The following is a 19,346-nucleotide window of genomic DNA, read 5'->3' on the forward strand; positions in this document are numbered from 1 at the left end:
TGAGGTCCAAGGGGTTGCAACGAGTCAGACAGGACTGAAGGGACTGAGCACACACACGCAGCAAGGAGGGATGCAACTGAGAAGCACTTATGAAGTTTCATAGTCAAGAACACAGGCTCACTAAAAGACTGAAATCTAATCACAGAGCTAAAGACTATCTCCCCTCCTCCTGCACTGTACCACTAACTCACTAAATGCCTTTAATCGGAGTTTTGTTTTTTTCCTGGTACATTATGTGTGGCTTCCAACAAAAAACTACAAAGCATACTAAAAGGCAAAACACAAGGTGGAAGGGGTAGAGCAAAGTATCCAAATCAGAAATTGATATGGCAGGATTGTTAGAACTGTCAGACTAGAAATCGAAAACAACTGTGGCTAATATGCTAAAGATCCTAATGGAGAAGTAGATGACAAGCAGCAACAGATAAGCAATGCAAGCAAAGAGATGTAAATTCTAAGAAAAAATCAGAAAGAAGTCATAGGGATTAAAAACACTGTAACAGAAATGAAGAATTCCTTTCGTGGGCTCATTGGTAGCCTGGACATGGCCAAGGAAAGGATCTTTGAGCCTGAGGATTATCAGCAGAACTTTCAAAATTGAAAACCAGAGAAAGAGTTAAAAAAAAAAGGAAGAGAAAAATCTAAAAAATGTGGGACAACTAAAAAAATAAAATGGAATGATAGTATGAAAAGAAAGAGAGAAATAGAAGAAATATTTGAAACAATAATGACTGAGAACTGTACACTTTAAATATACAGTTTTTTGTTAGTTCAGTTCAGTCACTCAGTCATGTCCAGCTCTTTGCAACCCCATGGACTGTAGCATGCCAGGCCTCCCTGTCCATCACCAACTCCTCCTTTGCTCAAACTCACGTCCATCAAGTTGGTGATGCCATCCAACCATCTCATCCTCTGTTGTCCCCTTCTCCTCCTGCCTGCAATCTTTCCCAGCATTGGGGTCTTTTCTAATGAGTTGACTCTTCGTATCAGGTGGCCAGCATATTGGAACTTCAGCTTTAGCATCAGTCCTTCCAATGAATATTTAGGACTGATTTTTGTCAATTATTCTTCAATAAAGCTGGAGAAAAAGCCTATTTTGCATGATATTACTATAGCAAGGCATGTTCTGTTTTGGTTACTATTTACATTGAATAACTTTTTCTATCCTTTTACTTTCAACTTATTCAAGTCTTTGGATTTAAAGTGAGTCTTTTGCAGACAATACCTAGTTGTATCATGCGTTTTTATCCCTTCTCCCAACTCTGTCTGATGATTGGAGAGTTTAGTCCATTTACATTTAAAGTAATGAATTTTTATTCTTGTATATTTCATAGCGTTTTGCCTCTCATTTCCTTCATTACATATTTCTTCTGTGTCTAGTTGATTTTTTTGTAGTGAGATGTTTAGAAAGGGATATAGTCATAGCTGGACATTTAGAATGGCCAGGTCAGATGATAAGAACTCAGTGTATCCTACAATGTATAGCAACAAAGAAGTTGTTGGCCTCACATGTATCCTGGTTTTCTATCTGCTTCCACAAAAAAAAAAAAAAAAAAAAACTGGACAGTAACCATTCCCGCGAGACACTTGGTGGCTACAGTAGGAGGACACGCTGAGCTCAGCTGCGAGTTGTCCCCACCACGAAGTGCAGAGCGCATGGAGGTGCGCTGGTTCAGAGGGGACAATTCCAAACTTGTTCACCTGTACAGGGATGGCCATGAAGTGAATGGAGACGCTGCCCCAGAATATGTAAACCTCACAGAGTTTGTGAAAGAGACCGTTAGACAGGGCAAGGTGACTCTCAGGCTTCGTAACATCAGTGTTTCTGATGATGGATCATATCGGTGTTCATTTAAAGGTAATGGCATCAATGATGTGGCCAGCATGAATCTGAGCAGAGCAGGTAAGTTTCATGGCGGAATGTTGCATACCAATGCCCTTGTGACTCTTTAAGCTGAAATATATGAAAATAAATCAATGTTTCTTTTTATTTTTTCACATTTTCAAACATGTTTCAAATACTATAATAAGAAAAATCTACTTATCTAATGCAAGAATATATTATATAGTGGACAGACAATGCAGAGTGATCAGAATTTGCCTAATTTGTAATTTGGATGTGCATTTGAGTATTGCCTCTTCTTCTGTTGAAGATCACAATGTTAATGGGACTCTTTTCAGATTTCCAATCCAACCTCAAAGCAACAACTCTCTTGATCTTTCTGTCCCATTTTCCCCAGCATTAGGCTTGGAAACACAAATCCATGTTCAGGCTCCTGGCACTGAGAGACTCGTGGTGGACTGTAACTCAGGAGGGTGGTTCCCAAAGCCCCGGATGGGGTACAGAGACAGCAGAGGAGAGGGAGTTCCACATTCATCAAAATCCTATTCACAGGATGGAGCCAGGTTGTTTCACATGAAGATGACTCTTGTCCTTAGAAACCAGTCATGGGGCAACGTGACTTGCTACATTCGCAATCCTCTAACAGGTGAAGAGAAACGAACAAATATCATCCTGGCTGGTATTTGTCAGAGTTTCGTTGTCAATATATCAACATAAAGAAAAATTAATAGGATAATTTGAGTCATGAAAAAATGTTTTCATCTCCTGAGATGGGGAAGTTTGTGAAATGAGCCTATCTTAGAGATAAGACTTGCAAAGGAAATATCAACTGGGAGTTAGACAGTGAGTTTAAAGTTCTGTGGAGGACACCAGGCTTGAGACATATGTGAATGTCTTTAAGAAGAATATTTAAAACAATGGAATTGGACAGATACAAAGTGAATAAGGATAGAAAAAATTAAAAACCAGGTTCCTAGAACTGAATTGTGGAGCATTCACCTTTTAGATGTCCTTTAGATGACTAAGAGAAATCTGCAAATTAACTGAGTAGGAATAGGGAGAGAGGCAGGAGGAAGACACATAAGCACAGCAGGCAAAAATAAATATTTAGAAGCATTTGTTTTGATCTCTCTTATCAGTGGTAAAGAAGAATTTTCTTCAGAACCTGTTCTAAATCTTTCAAGTGTTTCTTATTGTTTCACTAAAGGTCGTTGTTTCTTATTCAGACTAGTGACATTATATAGATATATCTGGGCTTCCCAGGTGGTAAAGAATCCACCTGCCAGTGCAGGAAACGCAGGCGATGTGTGACCCCTGGTTCAGGACGAGGCCCTGGGGCAGGAAACGGCAACTCACTCAAGTGTTCTTGCCTGGGAAATCCCAGGGACAGAGGAGCCTGGTGGGCCACAGTTCCTGGGGTAGCAGAGAGTCAGACATGACTGAGCATGCATGCACGCGTGCATATATATTCAATTATTAGTTTCAGATAAGATTCAAATTGGAATAGGCTATAACATAAACATAATATTTGAGAAAAAACTGTATCATAAGCAATTAAATTAATATTTAAAGTTGAATCATGTAATAATAATTTTGAAAAAAATGGCTTTAATAGGCTGTGTGAACAATCTTGTTACAACTTTTCACATCCCATATAATAAATACAGCTCTCAGACTTTTATCCAATTCACACATATTCATACAGATTAAAATTTAACATAAAATAAATATAAAATCTACAAAAACACTGCAAGGTAAGCGTTATTTTCCCTGAAAAACTAGCCCCCCAAATGCTGTTGCTAATATTAAAAAATATCAAATATGTGGTAAATATGCAACCAAAAGCCATATATTTATGGGTGTTAATTGGGAACGAGAACAAGGACTAATAATAATAAGCTCAATCCCAAGGAAAATCTGGAAAAAGTAACATGTGCTTAACATTAGCCACAAAATTTCATCACAAGGTAAATGCAGAACTATGAAATATAGCACATATTCTGCCTAAAAGACCTCAAAAAGAGATAAATATTTGTGGAGGAATAGTCAGTTTTTAACAGGAATATTCACCTCCTTGAAGACAAAAATAAACTAAAATTATTATAATTATTTATTTAAAGACATTCCAGATAGAAATCCCTTGGAAGTCCTTAAAAATATGTTGGATAAGGTAAGTTTGAAGTTAGTATGGAAAAATGAATATCTGTAAATGGCAAAATAATTTTAAAGATGAAGAAGAATTTCCTTTATCAGATTAAAAACTGACTATAATAAAGTAATTGTGAATAAATGTTAAACAGTTTGTGGTGATTTCCAACCATAGCATATTATGTACCATCACAGGAGTAGGCCATTGTATCAATGCTAAAAACTAAGAAGGGCAAAAAGAGATTCAAATCATAAAAAAACAGTATAACAAATTATGAAGTATAAAGTTTAGTGCATTGAAAAAAATGAAAAAGTTCCTGTAAGATATTGGAATAACTGTCTATATTTCTGGAAGAAAAAGACTCATACATATAATTATATGCAGAAATAAATTACATATAGGTTAGAAGTCAAAGGTTAAAAGTGAAACAATAAACATTTTTAAGGGATATACCATTAACCCTAGTATTAAAGAGACCTTATCAAGAAGTGCAGATCATAAAAGTAAAGAAATATCCGTTTGTCTCCATTATCTTTACACCCTAAGAACTCACTAGAGACAGTTTTGAGGCTGTCTTATAGCCACTGAGCTTCTCAACCACAAGCAGGGTGTACAGGATTCTGCTTGATTGTTTCCTTTATAATTAGGAAGCATTTGCAGTGGAATTGTTAATCAGAAATGAGAGTGAGAGTGAGGGAGGGGGAGAAAGAGAGAGAGAGAGACTTCCTTCTATCAACTATAGCCTCAAGTTAAATTCTATCCCCCAAACAAACTCAAATCCAGGCTCTGCATTTGCCACTAAAACAGCTCCACTGAACTTTAGCCCCCACCCACATACAAAAAAGTAAAGAAAAAACAAGACCTGAAAGAGAATCTTGCTTTATTAGCAGCAAAATTCCTAATCCAATGGTGCTCCATGTTGTGGTTTTATTGATCTTCATATGGCTCTGCGCTTTCTTTCAGACGACCTGTTTTACCCAAATCACATTTGGATGACATTCTCTGTATTGCTTCTGTTTGTGATATTGTTTTTGGCTATTGTGCTCCTTTGTTGTCAATGTTTCACAAAAGGAGATAACTGCTGCAACCAGCGTGGAGTCATTAAGAGAATCTCTCCTAAAGTGATGTGTAAGTCACATGGGGTGTTTAGGCAAAGCTGTACAACATTTGTCGATGAATGCCAATCATAGCAAGATTTAGGGCTTGTTTCTCACTTTAGAAATGTTGAACTTCACATCTCTTAATTAGGAACTTCCCAGGACAATGCTCTTTTAGGAACAAGGTCAGTATAGATGTTTCCTGAGTTGTTCAGACCCACAGTTAGTTCTATGCCCTCAAGGGAAGTGCTTTCTCTCTTAAGTAAATATTCAATCAACATGAAGTGAATCCAGCCTCTGCCTCATGCAAAATCACTTTGTGATGGATGAATCCTATGAGTCTACCTCTAGAATACACTTAATTTGATGATAGTCTTTTTGTGTATATAGATTCTCATTAACTTTCAAGATACCACCTCCCTTTTAGAACTTAAATAATGTCAACATAAAAAAGAGATAGGTCTCTAAACCAACAAGTCCTTTACAACGAGACTCTTCCATCTGGTTTTGTGGTTAAACTGAATGAATGTATCATCCTTCTGAGTGAGCATATCACTGAATGATGGTGATCTATTAGGTAAAAAGACATAGAACAATTTTAAAAACAATTCTTTTCCCAACGTATGTCTGGGCAAAATAGATTCTATATAGTTGTGTAAGCTGCTAGATGGGGCATGTGAATCTAGCGATTGACTCTAGATAATTTAAAAGGAGATGAGTCAAAGAAGAAGATATAATCTATTGGACCCATTTCCCTACCTAATCCATAAAACCCTGTACCACATTTATTGGGTGCCTACCTTATGCTAGGCATTGTATCAATAATATTCATTTTACCAAAGTCACCTAAATTAATCCTAAAGGCTTGCTTTTATTGTCACCATTTTATAGATGAAAATGTCACAAATCATGGCTCGTAAGTGATAGAGCCAAGACTGGAAGGCAGAAGTCTCTGGTTCCAATCCTCATGCTCTAGTCATTATGATTATTTGCAGTAACTGGTTACAGGTTTCTGCTTGCACACCTTAATGACTGAGGAGGTTACAAACTCAGGAAACATGCCTATTCCATAGTTACCATGGGAATTTTCTTCACTTTGGAAATACAATCTATTGATCCATGATTTCTACCAATTACATCACAATGAGTGGCTCTTCTCTGTCTTCCCCAGGAAAGTCTTTTAAAGGCTTGAGGTCATAATTTTACTTCAACTGAGCTGCTTTGAGGAGTATCTCATTATTTCTGGTTATTTCCTTCTGGAAGTTGATAGAGATCAAAAAATAAATGTATGGTAAAACATTTTAATTATCTCTGTTAAACTTGTAGAAATAAGCCCCTTGACAGGGAAATTAAAGCTGAGGTGTTTAAAGTGTGTTTTCTTCTTTCAGTCACCTCAGTGTCTCGCTGCTCCATCTGTCTAATCTCACAATCCTCAGAACTCCAGAAATCTAATGAAGATCCCAGGGCATCTGTTCTGTTCCCCGAGACTAATTCAGTGCTAGATTAGGTGGTGAGAATTAGGGAAAAAAACTCCTCTTAGTTCTGCTGTGTCCATAAGTCCAGTTTTACTAGGGTCAGCCACCACCCACAAAGTAAACTCACATCCTAGCCCTACCTAGGTTGAGTGGGCATGAAGCAATGACTATGCTTTTTCTCATAATGGTTCTGAGGTCAATGGTAACCCATATTCCTGCGTTCCTCTTTGATTGATACGAACTCTCTCTGTTCTAGTGTTCCTATATGACTTCACTGGTTGGTTGAGCTCAAGCGTCATTCAATTACCATGTCTTTTAGTCTTTCCTGGAATGCTCATTATGTATCTGCAGTTCCGGAGACAAGGTAAATGGGGTTAATCATGGTGACTACTACTAAGAGCTTAACAGATCTCCTTTCCCTGGATATCTGATTTCTTGGTGTTGTTTAGCAAGAGTTGTATGACTTTTTCCTCATAACCAGGAAGATCAACAGTTTAGGTGACATCTCAGAGGACCAAATTCTGACACTGATTATTGTGGGTATCAAAGACTGAAGCTGCTTTGACTGCCACCAGTGTTTTCAACTGCCCTTAAGGATATAACTCCTTCTGCTATAAGGAATAAGAAACCCTCTGGCTTCAGAAAACATGACTGGGTCCAGTCACTGATTTACTATGCCATTGTTGGTGTGCATTCATGACTCTAGGTCAATGCTTCTTATCTCTTTGAGGCTTAGAGTCTACTTTGAAAATATAATGTTAGCATGAATCCAATCGCAGTGCTCACATATACCTCTTAAATCTACATGCAGGTTCAGGAAGCTTATGATTCTTTCCTTGGGCTTCTCTGGTGGCTCAGCTGGTAAAGAATCCACCTGCAATGCAGGAGACCCCAGTTCAGTTTCTGGGTTGGGAAGATCCCCTGAATAAGGGAAAGGCTACCCACTCCAGTATTCTGGCCTGGAGAATTCCATGGACTGTATAGTCCATGGGGTCGCAAAGAGTCAGACACAACTGAGCAACTTTCACTTTCTTTCCTTGGACTATTATGAAATATGGTCATCATTTAGAGGTGAAATTGATCAATTAATAAAATGGTATTCAAAAAAATGATTTTAGCACTTAGCAGTTCCTAATTTAGAGATGTCTAAGGAATATGTATGTACGAGATAATTGCCATCTAATCAAGGCAAAGAAACCTTTTATTTTACTGGAGGCATTCCTGTCAAACCACAGAAGAGAATTTTAGAGAATTAGGGTGGTCACTAGCAGAATTTTCTCGGTTCCCTCTCCTCCCTTCCTCAGGCTAGGCAGCCTTGAACCACAACATGCACAGTCCTATATTTCTAACCTGTCCACTGAAAATTGCTAAACTTGCCTCAGAAGTTACCAAATCAATGGATGGAAAGACCCTACTTTCTATTACCAAGAGGAAAATTAATGTTTGTACAAACAAACCAAGCACTTGAATATGATGTTTGAGAAAAATAGTCGACCTAAGCCAAAATTCCTCTGGACTTGTTAATTTGAACTAAGTCAGAACACTTACTCCTGAGGATTCTGTAGAAATAGACATGAGGAGCCAACAGACTAGGGTATAGACCACCTGAGTCTTTACAAGAGCTGCCCGAGGAAGTATAAATTATTTCTGATTGTAAAGGTCCCCCCCCCCGCCGCTCAGGTTTAACGATCACCTGGCTGTGGTCAGCAATTTCTTTTAAATAAAGACTCAGCAATTAAACTAGATCATACGTTGTTGTTTAGTCTCTCAGTCATGCTCTACTCTTTTCTGATTCCATGGACTCTGTCTAGCCCAGCAGACGCCTCTCTCAATGGGGTTTTCCAGGCAAAACTACTGGAGCGGGTGGCCATCTCTTCCCCACCCAGGGATCGAACCCATGTCTGCTGCTTTGGCAGGCGGATTCTTTACTACTGAGCAACACAGAATCATGTGTTAGGTGAATTTTTTAACTTTATGAAAGTGAAGTCGCTCAGTCATGTCCAACTCTTTGCGACCCATGGACTGTAGCCCACCAAGCTCCTCCGTCCATGGGATTCTCCAGGCAAGAATACTGGAGTGGGTTGCCATTTCCTTCTCCAACTTTTAACTTTTCCTTCCTTTTAACTTTATAAGAAACCACTAAACTGTGTGTACTATTTTACACATCACCTGCAATGAATAAGAGGACATTTATTCCTCATGTTTTCTGTCTTGGGTTTCCCTCAATCTTTCTAATTTTAGCTAGTGTGTTCAGTGGTATCTCATCTCGGTTTTAATTTGCTCTTCCTGAGCATTTCATATAAGTGGAATCAAATGATATTTACTCATTTTTGACTGACTCCTTTCACTTAGCGTATGTTTTAAAGGTCTATTCATATTTTAATATGTATCAATTCTTCATTCCTTTCTATTGCTGAATAGTATTCCATCATATAAATATAGAATATTTTGTTCATTCACTCATCAGTTAATCATGCTTCTTGGTTTGTTTCCAATTTTGATTATTATTAATACTTCCAGTATGAGTATTTGAGAATAATATTTTGAGTGGATATATGTCTTCATTTCTCTTAGATATACACCTAGGAATGCAATTGCTGGATCACATTAATTCTGTGTTTCACATTTTTTTATACCTGCTAAAATATTTTCCAAATTGGCTTTACTATTTGAAATTCTCACCAGCACTGTGTGAGGGTTCCATTTCTACATATTCTCACCAACACTTATTATTGTATATCTTTCACTATTAGCCATATGGTATGTATATTCTTTTGTTGAGCTCAAGCATTGCTCTATATGATTTCTGATTTTCAATTCTCTAATAAGCAAAGATGTTGAAGAGATTTCTTGTACTTATTAGCTATTTGCATATTTTCCTTGGATAAATGTCTAAATCATTTGCCAATTTTTAAATTGTGTTACTTGTCTTTCAACTGTTGAGTTGTATTTCTTTATATATTCTGGATACACAGTCTTTATCAGATATATGACTTGCCTCTGCTTTCCATATTCTGTAGGTTATCCTTTTGCTTCCCAAAAGTGTTCTTTTCCCTTTTGTGTGTGTGTGTGTGTGTGTGTGTGTGTGTGTGTGTGGTCATACTACACAGCTTGTGGTGTCTTAGTTCCCTGAAAAGGGATTGAACCTTGGCCTACAGCAGAGAAAGCACCAAGTCCTAACCACTAGACCACCAGGGAATTCCCCTGATGATGTTATTTGCAGTACAAAAGTTTTTCCTATGGCCACTGTACCAACTTACCACAGATTTAGTATCTTAAAACAACATATATTTATTATCTTAAATTCTGGAGGTCAAAAGTCTGCAATGGATTTCACTGGGCTAAATCCAATATGTCACAAAACCTGCAATTCCTTCAGAAGGTCTAAGGAGAATCCATTTTCTTGCCTTTTACAGTTTCTAGAGTTGCACTATTTGCATTTCTTGGTTAATGGAATATTTCCTACATTTTTCAAAGACGGTAGAAACACATTTAAAAACTCTCTCAGCTGTGTCTTCTCATTGCCTTCTCCTCTGTGTATACAGTAAGCTTCTGCTTGCCTCTAAGAGTACTTGTGATTGAATTGGGCCCACCCAGATAATCCAGGATAAAATTGCCACCTTGAGATTCATAACTTAATGACATCTCTAAATACTCTTTTATCACATAAGGTACCATGCATGAGTTCCATGGGTTATTGTTTTTCAGTCACCAAGTTGTGTCCAACTCTTTGTGACCCCATGGACTGCAGCATGCCAGACTTCCCTGCCCTTCACTAACTTCCAGAGTTTGCTCAAACACATATCCATTGAGTTGGTGATGCCATCCAACCATCTCATCCTCTGTTGTCCCCTTCTCCACTTGCCCTCAATATTTCTCACCATCAGGGTCTTTTCCTTCAGGTGGCCAAAGGACTGGAGCTTCAACTTCAGCATCAGTCCTTCAGTGGATATTCAGGACTGATTTCCTTTAGGATTGACTGGTTTGATATCCTTGTCCATGGGACTCTCAAGAGTCTCCTCCAATACCACAGTTCAACAGCATCAATTCTTTGGTGCTCAACCTTCTTTATGGTCCAACTCTCATATCCATACATGACTAGTGGAAAAACCATAAGCTTTGACTTATGACTTATGAACCTTTGTCTGCAAAGTGATGTCTCTGCTTTTTAATATGCTGTCTAGGTTGGTCATAGCTTTTCTTCCAAGGAGCAAACATCTTTTAATTTTGTGGCTGCAGACACCATCTGAGTGATTTTGGAATGCAAGGAAAAAAATCTGTCACTGTTTCCACTGTTTCCCCATCTATTTGCCATGAAGTGATGGGATCGGATGCCATGATCTTCGTTTTTGAATGTTGAGTTTTAAGCAGGCTTTTTCACTCTCTTCTTTCACCTTCATCAAGTGGTTCTTTAGCTCCTCTTTCCTTTCTGCCATTAAAGTGGTATCATCTGCATATCTGAAGTTGTTGATATTTCCCCTGCAACCTTTATTCCAGCTTGTAATTAGATATTAAATATCTTTGGGATCTATTTTTCAGTGTAGAGAATCCCATGGACAGAGGAGCCTGGCAGGCTATAGTCTATGGGTTCGCCAGAGCTGGACATGATTTAGCGACTAAACCACCTCCACACATGTGCTACCCTTCATGAAGGAAGAATGTCTCCAAAAACAGAGCTGTAAGCCTAGAGGCTAGAGTCATGAGTCATATGTGTTTATCCTCAAGACTTGAAACCTAATGGAGTTTTCCCAGTTGACCTTGAAATTACTTGGGAACAGTGACTACTTTTTCCTTCTCATTTTCTTCACAATTCAATGAGAATGGCTAAAATATTCTCCTATACCTGCTGCACCATTATATTTTAGGAGTAAACAATTGGTTTTCTGTTCCATGGTCCCAAGGATGAAAGGCTTCCCTTGTGGCTCAGCTGGTAAAGAATCTGCCTGCAATGAGGGAAACCTGGGTTTGATCCCTGGCTTGGGAAGATCCCCTGGAGGAAGGAAAGGCTACCCACTCCAGTATTCTGGCCTGGAGAATTCCATGGGCTATACAGTCCATGGGGTCTCAAAGAGCCAGACACGACTGAATGACTTGCACTTTCATTTTTCAAAGATGAAGAGGAATTTTGCCATAGTATGGGTTATACTTATAGAGCCTCACTCACGAATTTATTTAGATTTTTGGCCAATTTTTGTTCCTTAAAGTTGTGGGACTGAGGTCCCATTTCCTTATCAACTGTCAACCTGAGGACTGCAGCCTGCCTGGATTTCTTCACATGCTTTCCATGTGGCTCTTCCAGCAATGGTGGGTCAAGTTCATTTCATCCATTCTGAAGGAGATCAGCCCTAGGATTTCTTTGGAAGGAATGATGCTAAAGCTGAAACTCCAGTACTTTGGCCACCTCATGCAAAGAGTTGACTCATTGGAAAAGACTCTGATGCTGGGAGGGATTGGGGGCAGGAGGAGAAGGGGACGACAGAGGATGAGATGGCTAGATGGCATCACTGACTCTATGGGTGTGTCTGAGTGAACTCCGGGAGTTGGTGATGGACAGCAGGCCTGGCGTGCTGCGATTCATGGGGTCGCAAAGAGTCGGACACGACTGAGCGATTGAAATGAACTGAACTGAACTGAACCTTGCATTCTGCTGCATCTCTCTGACTTCAGTCTTAAAAAGTCTCTGATTTAAGGACTCATATAACTATATTGTATCTGCATGAATAAACTTGAATAATCTCCCCATGTTAAGGTTCATAACCTTAATTACCTCTGCAATGTCTCTATTTCCATGGAATGTAACATATTCACAAGTTCCAGGTATTGGGAAACAGATACTTTTAGGGGCCCATTCTGTCTACAGTAGACTAGCTCCCAAAGATTCACATTCCTCCCAAACACAAAAGCCATTCTGTTCATCCAAAGGTTTCATCTTATAAACTCAACTCAAAGTTGATAAGAAAGATTATAACAAAAGACTGTTAATGAATCTATTTTATATATTTATTGTAAGGATTAACTGAATTAATCCATTTTAAGTGGTAGGACAATGACTTCTAAAGAATAAATTCTCAGTATAAGTAATATTAAATGTTATTTCATGAATATTCTCTCCCCCTAATTCACAATTCAACTAATTTTTTTTCAGTTTCTATTTCAGATCCTTTGGTTCCCTTGTACAATGACTGGATGTGGGATATGGCAATAGTTATAGCTTTTCCAATGGCATTTTTCAGTCTATTAATCATTGTTTTAGGCATGACGCTGAGAGGTAAGTGGGTGGGGAAAGTCTTGACTCTGAGGCTATCATTTTTCCAGCACCTATTTATTTTCCATTCCCTGAAAAGGCCCACTTCCCACCTGGTTTTCAGCCCAAGGTTCATCCTGTTTCCAGAGAAAAGACAAAGGCCCAAATCTATGTTTTGTCAAGTTATACATTAACATACTATGGTTACTTAATAACTAAGGTTAAGTTATAGCCCTTCAAGTGTTCAAGCAAAGAGTGACTCAAGCTTCTTTTGTCCTTTCTTTTGGCAAGTAACACACGGAATCATAGCTGTGCTCCTCAGACTTATTACCCTTCTCTTGTAATATGTGGGCAATTTTTTGGTTGACATCTCTATCTCCAGCAGCCCCAAGAAAACAAAATACATGCCTCTCCGAGCACATCTTATGACATTGCTTTCCACATAGATCAATTTAACCTGCTCTTATACATTATTCCATTCCCTGAAAGTTACAAAGACTTGATACTACTTGAACGTTAACTCTATTCACCCTGTTTTCTTGAACAAATCTCACCATTTCTCCATCTTTGTTCACCCAAAGAATCCCAAGTAATATGTATTAAGCTAGAGATGTATCTGATTTTGTTGCTAAAATTTTGTTTCTGTTATAAATGAAGGCCAAGAAACCTCAGATAATGATCTTCCTTTCAAAATTTCCCGTAATCAGATTGCAATTCAAAAGCCATGAGTAATCATCATTGCTTTCTTAGTATAATTTCTTTCATAATGTTAAATGAACATTGATACTCAATGTGTATCACTAGATGTCAGAAGAAACAATAACGTATATAGAATTCTGAGGGCAAAATGAGCTTTGAGCCTACAATTTTGTCCATTTCAAATAATTTCTCATAAGTAAAAATGAAAACTAGTCAAGGACTTACAGAATGTACCATTACTGTAGTCTCTATGAAAATTATCTAAGAAAAAAATTTCCCCAAATGGAAATGACAATGTCTAAAATATTAGATGAATAATAAATATGAAAAATAATTTTATCAATAAAATATTAATTTAACAATAAATAGTTATATTCAGAAACCTGAATCAGATTAAACCTCCCTTTTAACCTCCAATTTACAGGACATAAAGAACAAGATAAATACACTATACAAAGTGACAGAGATACAATCCACCAACTGTAGAAATGAAAACCACGACAGAACAAATGAGAAAAATTCTTCAGTAATTCTGTTGCAAGCATATACAACTTCAGTGTAATCCCTGCCAATGTCTCCATGAAAGTTTCTATAGAAATAAAAAATCTGTCAATGCTTCTACCTTTCCCCCTTGTTTTTGCCATGAAGTGATGGAGCCAGATGCCATGAGCTTCGTTTTTTGTTTTTTTTTTTTTTAGCTTTAAATCAGCATTTTCACTCTCCTCCTTCACCCTCATCAAGAGGTTCTTTAGTTCCTGTTCACTTTCTGCCATTAGAGTGATATCATCCACATATCTGAGGTTGTTGATATTTCTCCTGGCAATCTTGATTCCAGCTTTTAATTCATCCAACCCAGCATTTCTCATGATGTGCTCCGCATATAAATTAAATAAACATGGTGACTATAAACAGCCTTGTCAAACTCCTTTCTCAATCCTGAACCAGTCAGTTGTTCCATACACAGTTCTGTTACTTCTCGATTGGCATACATATGCTAGAAGATACTGAGCATCATAAATTATGAGGGAATTATAAGTGAAAACAACAGCAAGATAATGCTATGCACTATTAAGAGGGGATAATATCCAAAACTGGCTTTTCAAAACTGGCTCAGTGGTAAACAATCAGCCTGCCAACACAGGAGATTCAGGAGGCATGGGTTCGATCCTTGGGTTGGGAAGATCCCCTGGAGAAGGAAATAGTAACCCATTCCAGTATTCTTGGCTGCAAAATTCCATGGACAGAGGAGTCCAGTGGGCTATAATCCATGGGATCATAAAGAGTTGGACATGACTGAGTGACTGAGCATGTGATATCCAAAACACTAACAACACCAAATGTGCTGAGCATGGGGAACAAAAGGAATCCTCATTTACTGCTGGAGAGAAATGCAAAAAGGTACAGCCACTTTGGACAGTTGAGTGGTTTCTTACTTAATAGAATACTCTTACCATATAATATAGTCAAAGCTATGGTTTTTCCAGTAGTTATGTACGGATGTGAGAATTGGACCATAAAAAAGGGTGAGCACTGAAGAATTGATGCTTTTGAACTGTGGTATTAGAGAGGACTCTTGAGAATCCCTTGGACTGCAAGGAGATCAAGCCAGTAAATCCTAAGGGAAATCAATCCTGAATATTCATTGGAGGGACTGATGCTAAAGCTGAAGCTCCTATACTTTGGTCACCTGATGGGAAGAGCCAACTCATTGGAGAAAGACCTTGATGCTGGGAAAGTTGAAGGCAGGAGGCAAAGGGGATGACAGAGAACGAGTTGGTTAGATGACATCACTGACTCAATGGACATGAGCTCCACCCTCTGACTCCTAACAAATGATCAGTTTTCCATCATGATAACTTTGTCTTTTTGAGAAAGTCACAGAATGAAATCATGAAGTATGTAATCTTTTAAGACTAACTTCCTCCACTCAATATAAAGTTTTTGAGATTCACCAATATTGTGTATAACACTGGTACATTTCTTTAACCCCATAAACAGTATGAAAAGGCAAAAAGATATGACACTGAAAGATGAACTTCCCAAGTCAGTAGGTGCCCAATATGCTACTGGAGAAGAATGGAGAAATAGCTCCAGAAAGAATGAAGAGACGGAGCCGAAGTGAATGCAACGCCCAGCTGGAGGTATGACTAGTGATGGAAGTAAAACCCGATGCTGTAAAGAACAGTACTGCATAGGAACATGGAATGTTAGGCCCACGAATCAAGGTAAATTGGAAGTGGTCAAACAGGAGATGGCAAGAGTGAACATCTACATTTTAGGAATCAGTGAATTAAAATGGGCCAGAATGAGTGAATTTAATTCAGATGACCATTGTATCTACTACTGTGGGCAAGAATCCCTTTAGAAGAAATAAAGTCATATTTAATAAAAGAGTCTGAAATGCAGTACTTGGGTGCAATTTCAAAAATGACAGAATGATTTTTCTGCATTTCCAAAGCAGACCTTTCAATATCACAGTAATCCAAGTCTATGCCCCAATCACTAATGCTGAAGAAGTTGAAGCTGAACGGTTCTATGAAGACCTACAAGACCTTCCAGAACTAACATCAAAAAAAAAAAAAAATGTCCTTTCATCATAGCAGACTGGAATGCAAAAGTAGGAAATCAAGAGATGCTTGGAGTAACAGGTAAGTTTTAGATGGGGAAACAGTGGAAACAGTGTCAGACATTATTTTGGGGGGCTCCAAAATCACTGCAGATGGTGATTGCAGCCATAAAATTAAAAGACGCTTACTCCTTGGAAGAAAAGTTATGACCAACCTAGATAGCATATTCAAAAGCAGAGACATTACTTTGCTGACTAAGGTCCATCTAGTCAAGGCTATGGTTTTTCCTGTGGTCATGTATGGATGTGAGAGTTGGACTGTGAAGAAGGCTGAGCGCCAAAGAATTGATGCTTTTGAACTGTGGTGTTGGAGAAGACTCTTGAGAGTCCCTTGGACTACAAGGAGATCCAACCAGTCTATTCTGAAGGAGATCAGCCCTGGGATTTCTTTGGAAGGAATGATGCTAAAGCTGAAGCTCCAGTACTTCGGCCACCTCATGCGAAGAGTTGACTCATTGGAAAAGACTCTGTTGCTGAGAGGGATTGGGGGCAGGAGGAGAAGGGGACGACAGAGGATGAGATGGCTGGATGGCATCACTGACTCGATGGACATGAGTTTGGGTGAACTCCGGGAGTTGGTGATGGACAGGGAGACCTGGTGTGCTGCGATTCATGGGGTCGCAAAGAGTTGGCCATGACTCAGTGACTGAACTGAACTGAACTGAACTGAACTTGGCCTTGGAGTACAAAATGAAGCAGGGCAAAGGCTAACAAAGTTTTGCCAAGAGAGCACACAAGTCATAGCAAACACCTTTTTCCAACCACACAAGAGACAACTCTACATATAGCCATCACCATATGGTCAATATCATATATTCACATTGATTATATTCTTGGCAGCCAAAAAAGGATAAGCTCTACACAGTCAGCAAAAAAAGACCAGGAGCTAACTGTGGCTCAGATCATGAACTCCATATTGCCAAATTCTGACTTAAATTGAAGAAAGTAGGGAAAACCACTAGACCATTCAGGCATGACCTAAATCAAATCCCTTGAAGTGACAAATAGATTCAAGAGATTAGATCTGATAGAGTGCCTGAAAACTATGGACAGAGGTTTGTAACATTGTACAGGAGGCAGTGATCAAAACCATACCCAAGAAGAAGAAATGCAAAAAGGCAAAATGGTTGTCTGAGGCAGCCTTACAAATAGCTGAGAAAAGAAGAGAAGCTAAAGGCAAAGGAGAAAAGGAAAGATATATCCATGTGGATACAAAGTTCCAAAGAATAGCAAGGAGAGATAAGAAAGCCTTCCTCAGTGTTCATGCAAAGAAATAGAGGAAAACAATAAAAGGGGAAGGACTAGAGATCTCTTCAAGAAAATAAGAGATACCAAGGGAAAATTTCATGCAAAGTTGGGCACAATAAAGGACAGAAATGGTATGGACCTAACAGAAGCAGAAGATATTAAGAAGAGGTGACAAGAATACACACAAGAACTGTACAAAGAAGATCTTAATGATCCAGATAACCACAATGGTGTGATCACTCACCTAGAGCCAGACATCCTGGAATGTGAAGTCAAGTGGGCCTTAGGAAGCATCACTGCGAACAAAGCTAGTGGAGGTGATGGAGTTCAAGTTGAGCTATTTCAAATCCTAGGGAAGATGTTGTTAAAATGCTGTGCTCAATGTGCTTGCAAATTTGGAAAACTTAACAGTGGCCACAGGACTGGAAAAGATCAGTTTTCACTCTAACCCCAAAGAAAGGCAATGCCAAAGAATGTTCATACTACCACACAATTTCACTCATCTCACATACTAGCTAAGTAGTGCTCAAGATTTTCCAAGCTAGGCTTCAACAGTACCTGAACCAAGAACTTCCAGATGTTCAGGCTGGTTTTAGAAAAAGCAGAGGAAGCAGAGACCAAATTGCCAACATCTGTCAGATCATAGAAAACACAAGAGAGTTCCAGAAAAAATCTACTTCTGCTTCATTGACTACGCTAAAGCCTTTAACTGTGTGGATCACGACAAACTGGAAAATTCTCCAAGAGATGGGAATACCAGACCACCTTCCTTGTCTCCTGAGAAATCTGTATGCAAGTCAAGAAGCAACAGTTAGAACTGGACATGGAACAATGGACTGGTTTCAAATTGGGAAAGGAGTGCATCAAGGCTGTACATTGTCACCCTGCTTATTTAACGTATATGCAGAGTGAAAGTCAAAGTGAACTTGCTCAGTCGAGTCCAACTCTTTGCAACCCAATGGACTGTAGCCACCAGGCTCCTCTGTTCATGGGATTTTCCAGGCAAGGATTCTGCAGTGGGTTGCCATTCCCTTCTCCAGGGAATCTTTCCAACCCAGGGATCGAACCTGGGTCTCCCCAATTGCAGGCAGACGCTTTACCATCTGAGCCACCATCATGTTAAATGCCAGGCTGGATGAAGAACAAGCTGGAATCAAGATTGCCAGGAGAAATATTAATAACCTGAGATATGCAGATGACACCACCTTTGTGGCAGAAAGCAAAGAGGAACTAAAGAGCCTTTTGATGAAGGTGAAAGAAGAGAGTGAAAAAGCCTGCTTAAAACTCAACATTCAAAAAACAAAGATTATGGCATCAAGTCATCACGTTATGGCAAATAGATGGGGAAACAGTGGAAACTGTGACAGGCTTAATTTTCTTGGACTCCAAAATCACTGCAGATCGTGACTGCAGCCATGAAATTAAAAGACACTTGCTCCTTGGAAGAAAAGCTATGACCAACGTAGACAGCATATTTAAAAGCAGAGACATTACTTTACTGACAATGGTCCATCTAGTCAAAGTTATGGTTTTTCAAATAGTCATGTATGGATGTGAGAATTGGACCATAAAGAAAGCTCAGTGCCAAAGAATTGATGCTTTTGAACTGTTTTGTTGCAGAAGACTTTTGAGAGTCCTTTGGACTGCAAGGAGATCAACCAGCCAGTTCTAAAGAAAATCAGTCCTGAATATTCATTGGAAGGACAGATGCTAAAGCTAAAACTCCAATACTTTGGCCACCCAATGAGAACTGACTCATTTGAAAAGATCCTGATTATGGGAAAGATTGGAGACAGAAAGAGAAGGGGATGACAGAGGATGAGATGGTTGTATGGCATCACCAACTCAATGGACATGAGTTTGAGAAAGCTCCAGGAGTTGGTAATGGACAGGGAAGCCTGGTGTGCTGCAGTCCATTGGCTCACAAAAGTTGGACGTGACTGAGAGTTTGAACTGACTAAAGGA

At 38.9% G+C, this 19,346-nt stretch overlaps 1 protein-coding gene and 1 long non-coding RNA gene across 2 annotated transcripts; both read left to right on the forward strand.

Moving 5' to 3' along the window:
* The first annotated feature begins 1,509 nt into the window (after window positions 1–1,509).
* Window positions 1,510–6,009, forward strand: LOC120856593 (selection and upkeep of intraepithelial T-cells protein 7-like). The gene is made up of 4 exons (XM_040231946.1): window positions 1,510–1,903; window positions 2,241–2,522; window positions 4,956–5,120; window positions 5,981–6,009. Exons 1-4 carry the CDS (start codon window positions 1,510–1,512, stop codon window positions 6,007–6,009), a joined length of 870 nt encoding a protein of 289 aa, XP_040087880.1.
* Window positions 6,010–6,826: 817 nt separating this feature from the next.
* On the forward strand, window positions 6,827–14,166 carry LOC120856177. The gene is made up of 3 exons (XR_005719403.1): window positions 6,827–6,928; window positions 12,710–12,832; window positions 13,932–14,166. It is a non-coding gene; the product is annotated as an uncharacterized LOC120856177 (long non-coding RNA).
* The last annotated feature ends 5,180 nt before the right edge of the window (window positions 14,167–19,346 follow it).

The sequence above is a fragment of the Oryx dammah genome, unplaced genomic scaffold (genome assembly GCF_014754425.2).
Source record: "Oryx dammah isolate SB20612 unplaced genomic scaffold, SCBI_Odam_1.1 HiC_scaffold_28, whole genome shotgun sequence".
Lineage (NCBI taxonomy): Eukaryota > Metazoa > Chordata > Mammalia > Artiodactyla > Bovidae > Oryx > Oryx dammah.

Excerpts from the sequence above, each read along its gene's own strand:
- LOC120856593 (XM_040231946.1), top strand. The coding sequence starts at position 1,510 with ATGTATCCTGGTTTTCTATCTGCTTCCACAAAAAAAAAAAAAAAAAAA. Across the intron at positions 1,904-2,240 it reads CATGAATCTGAGCAGAGCAG|CATTAGGCTTGGAAACACAA; the intron begins GTAAGTTTCATG and ends CATTTTCCCCAG. Across the intron at positions 2,523-4,955 it reads AACAAATATCATCCTGGCTG|ACGACCTGTTTTACCCAAAT; the intron begins GTATTTGTCAGA and ends GCTTTCTTTCAG.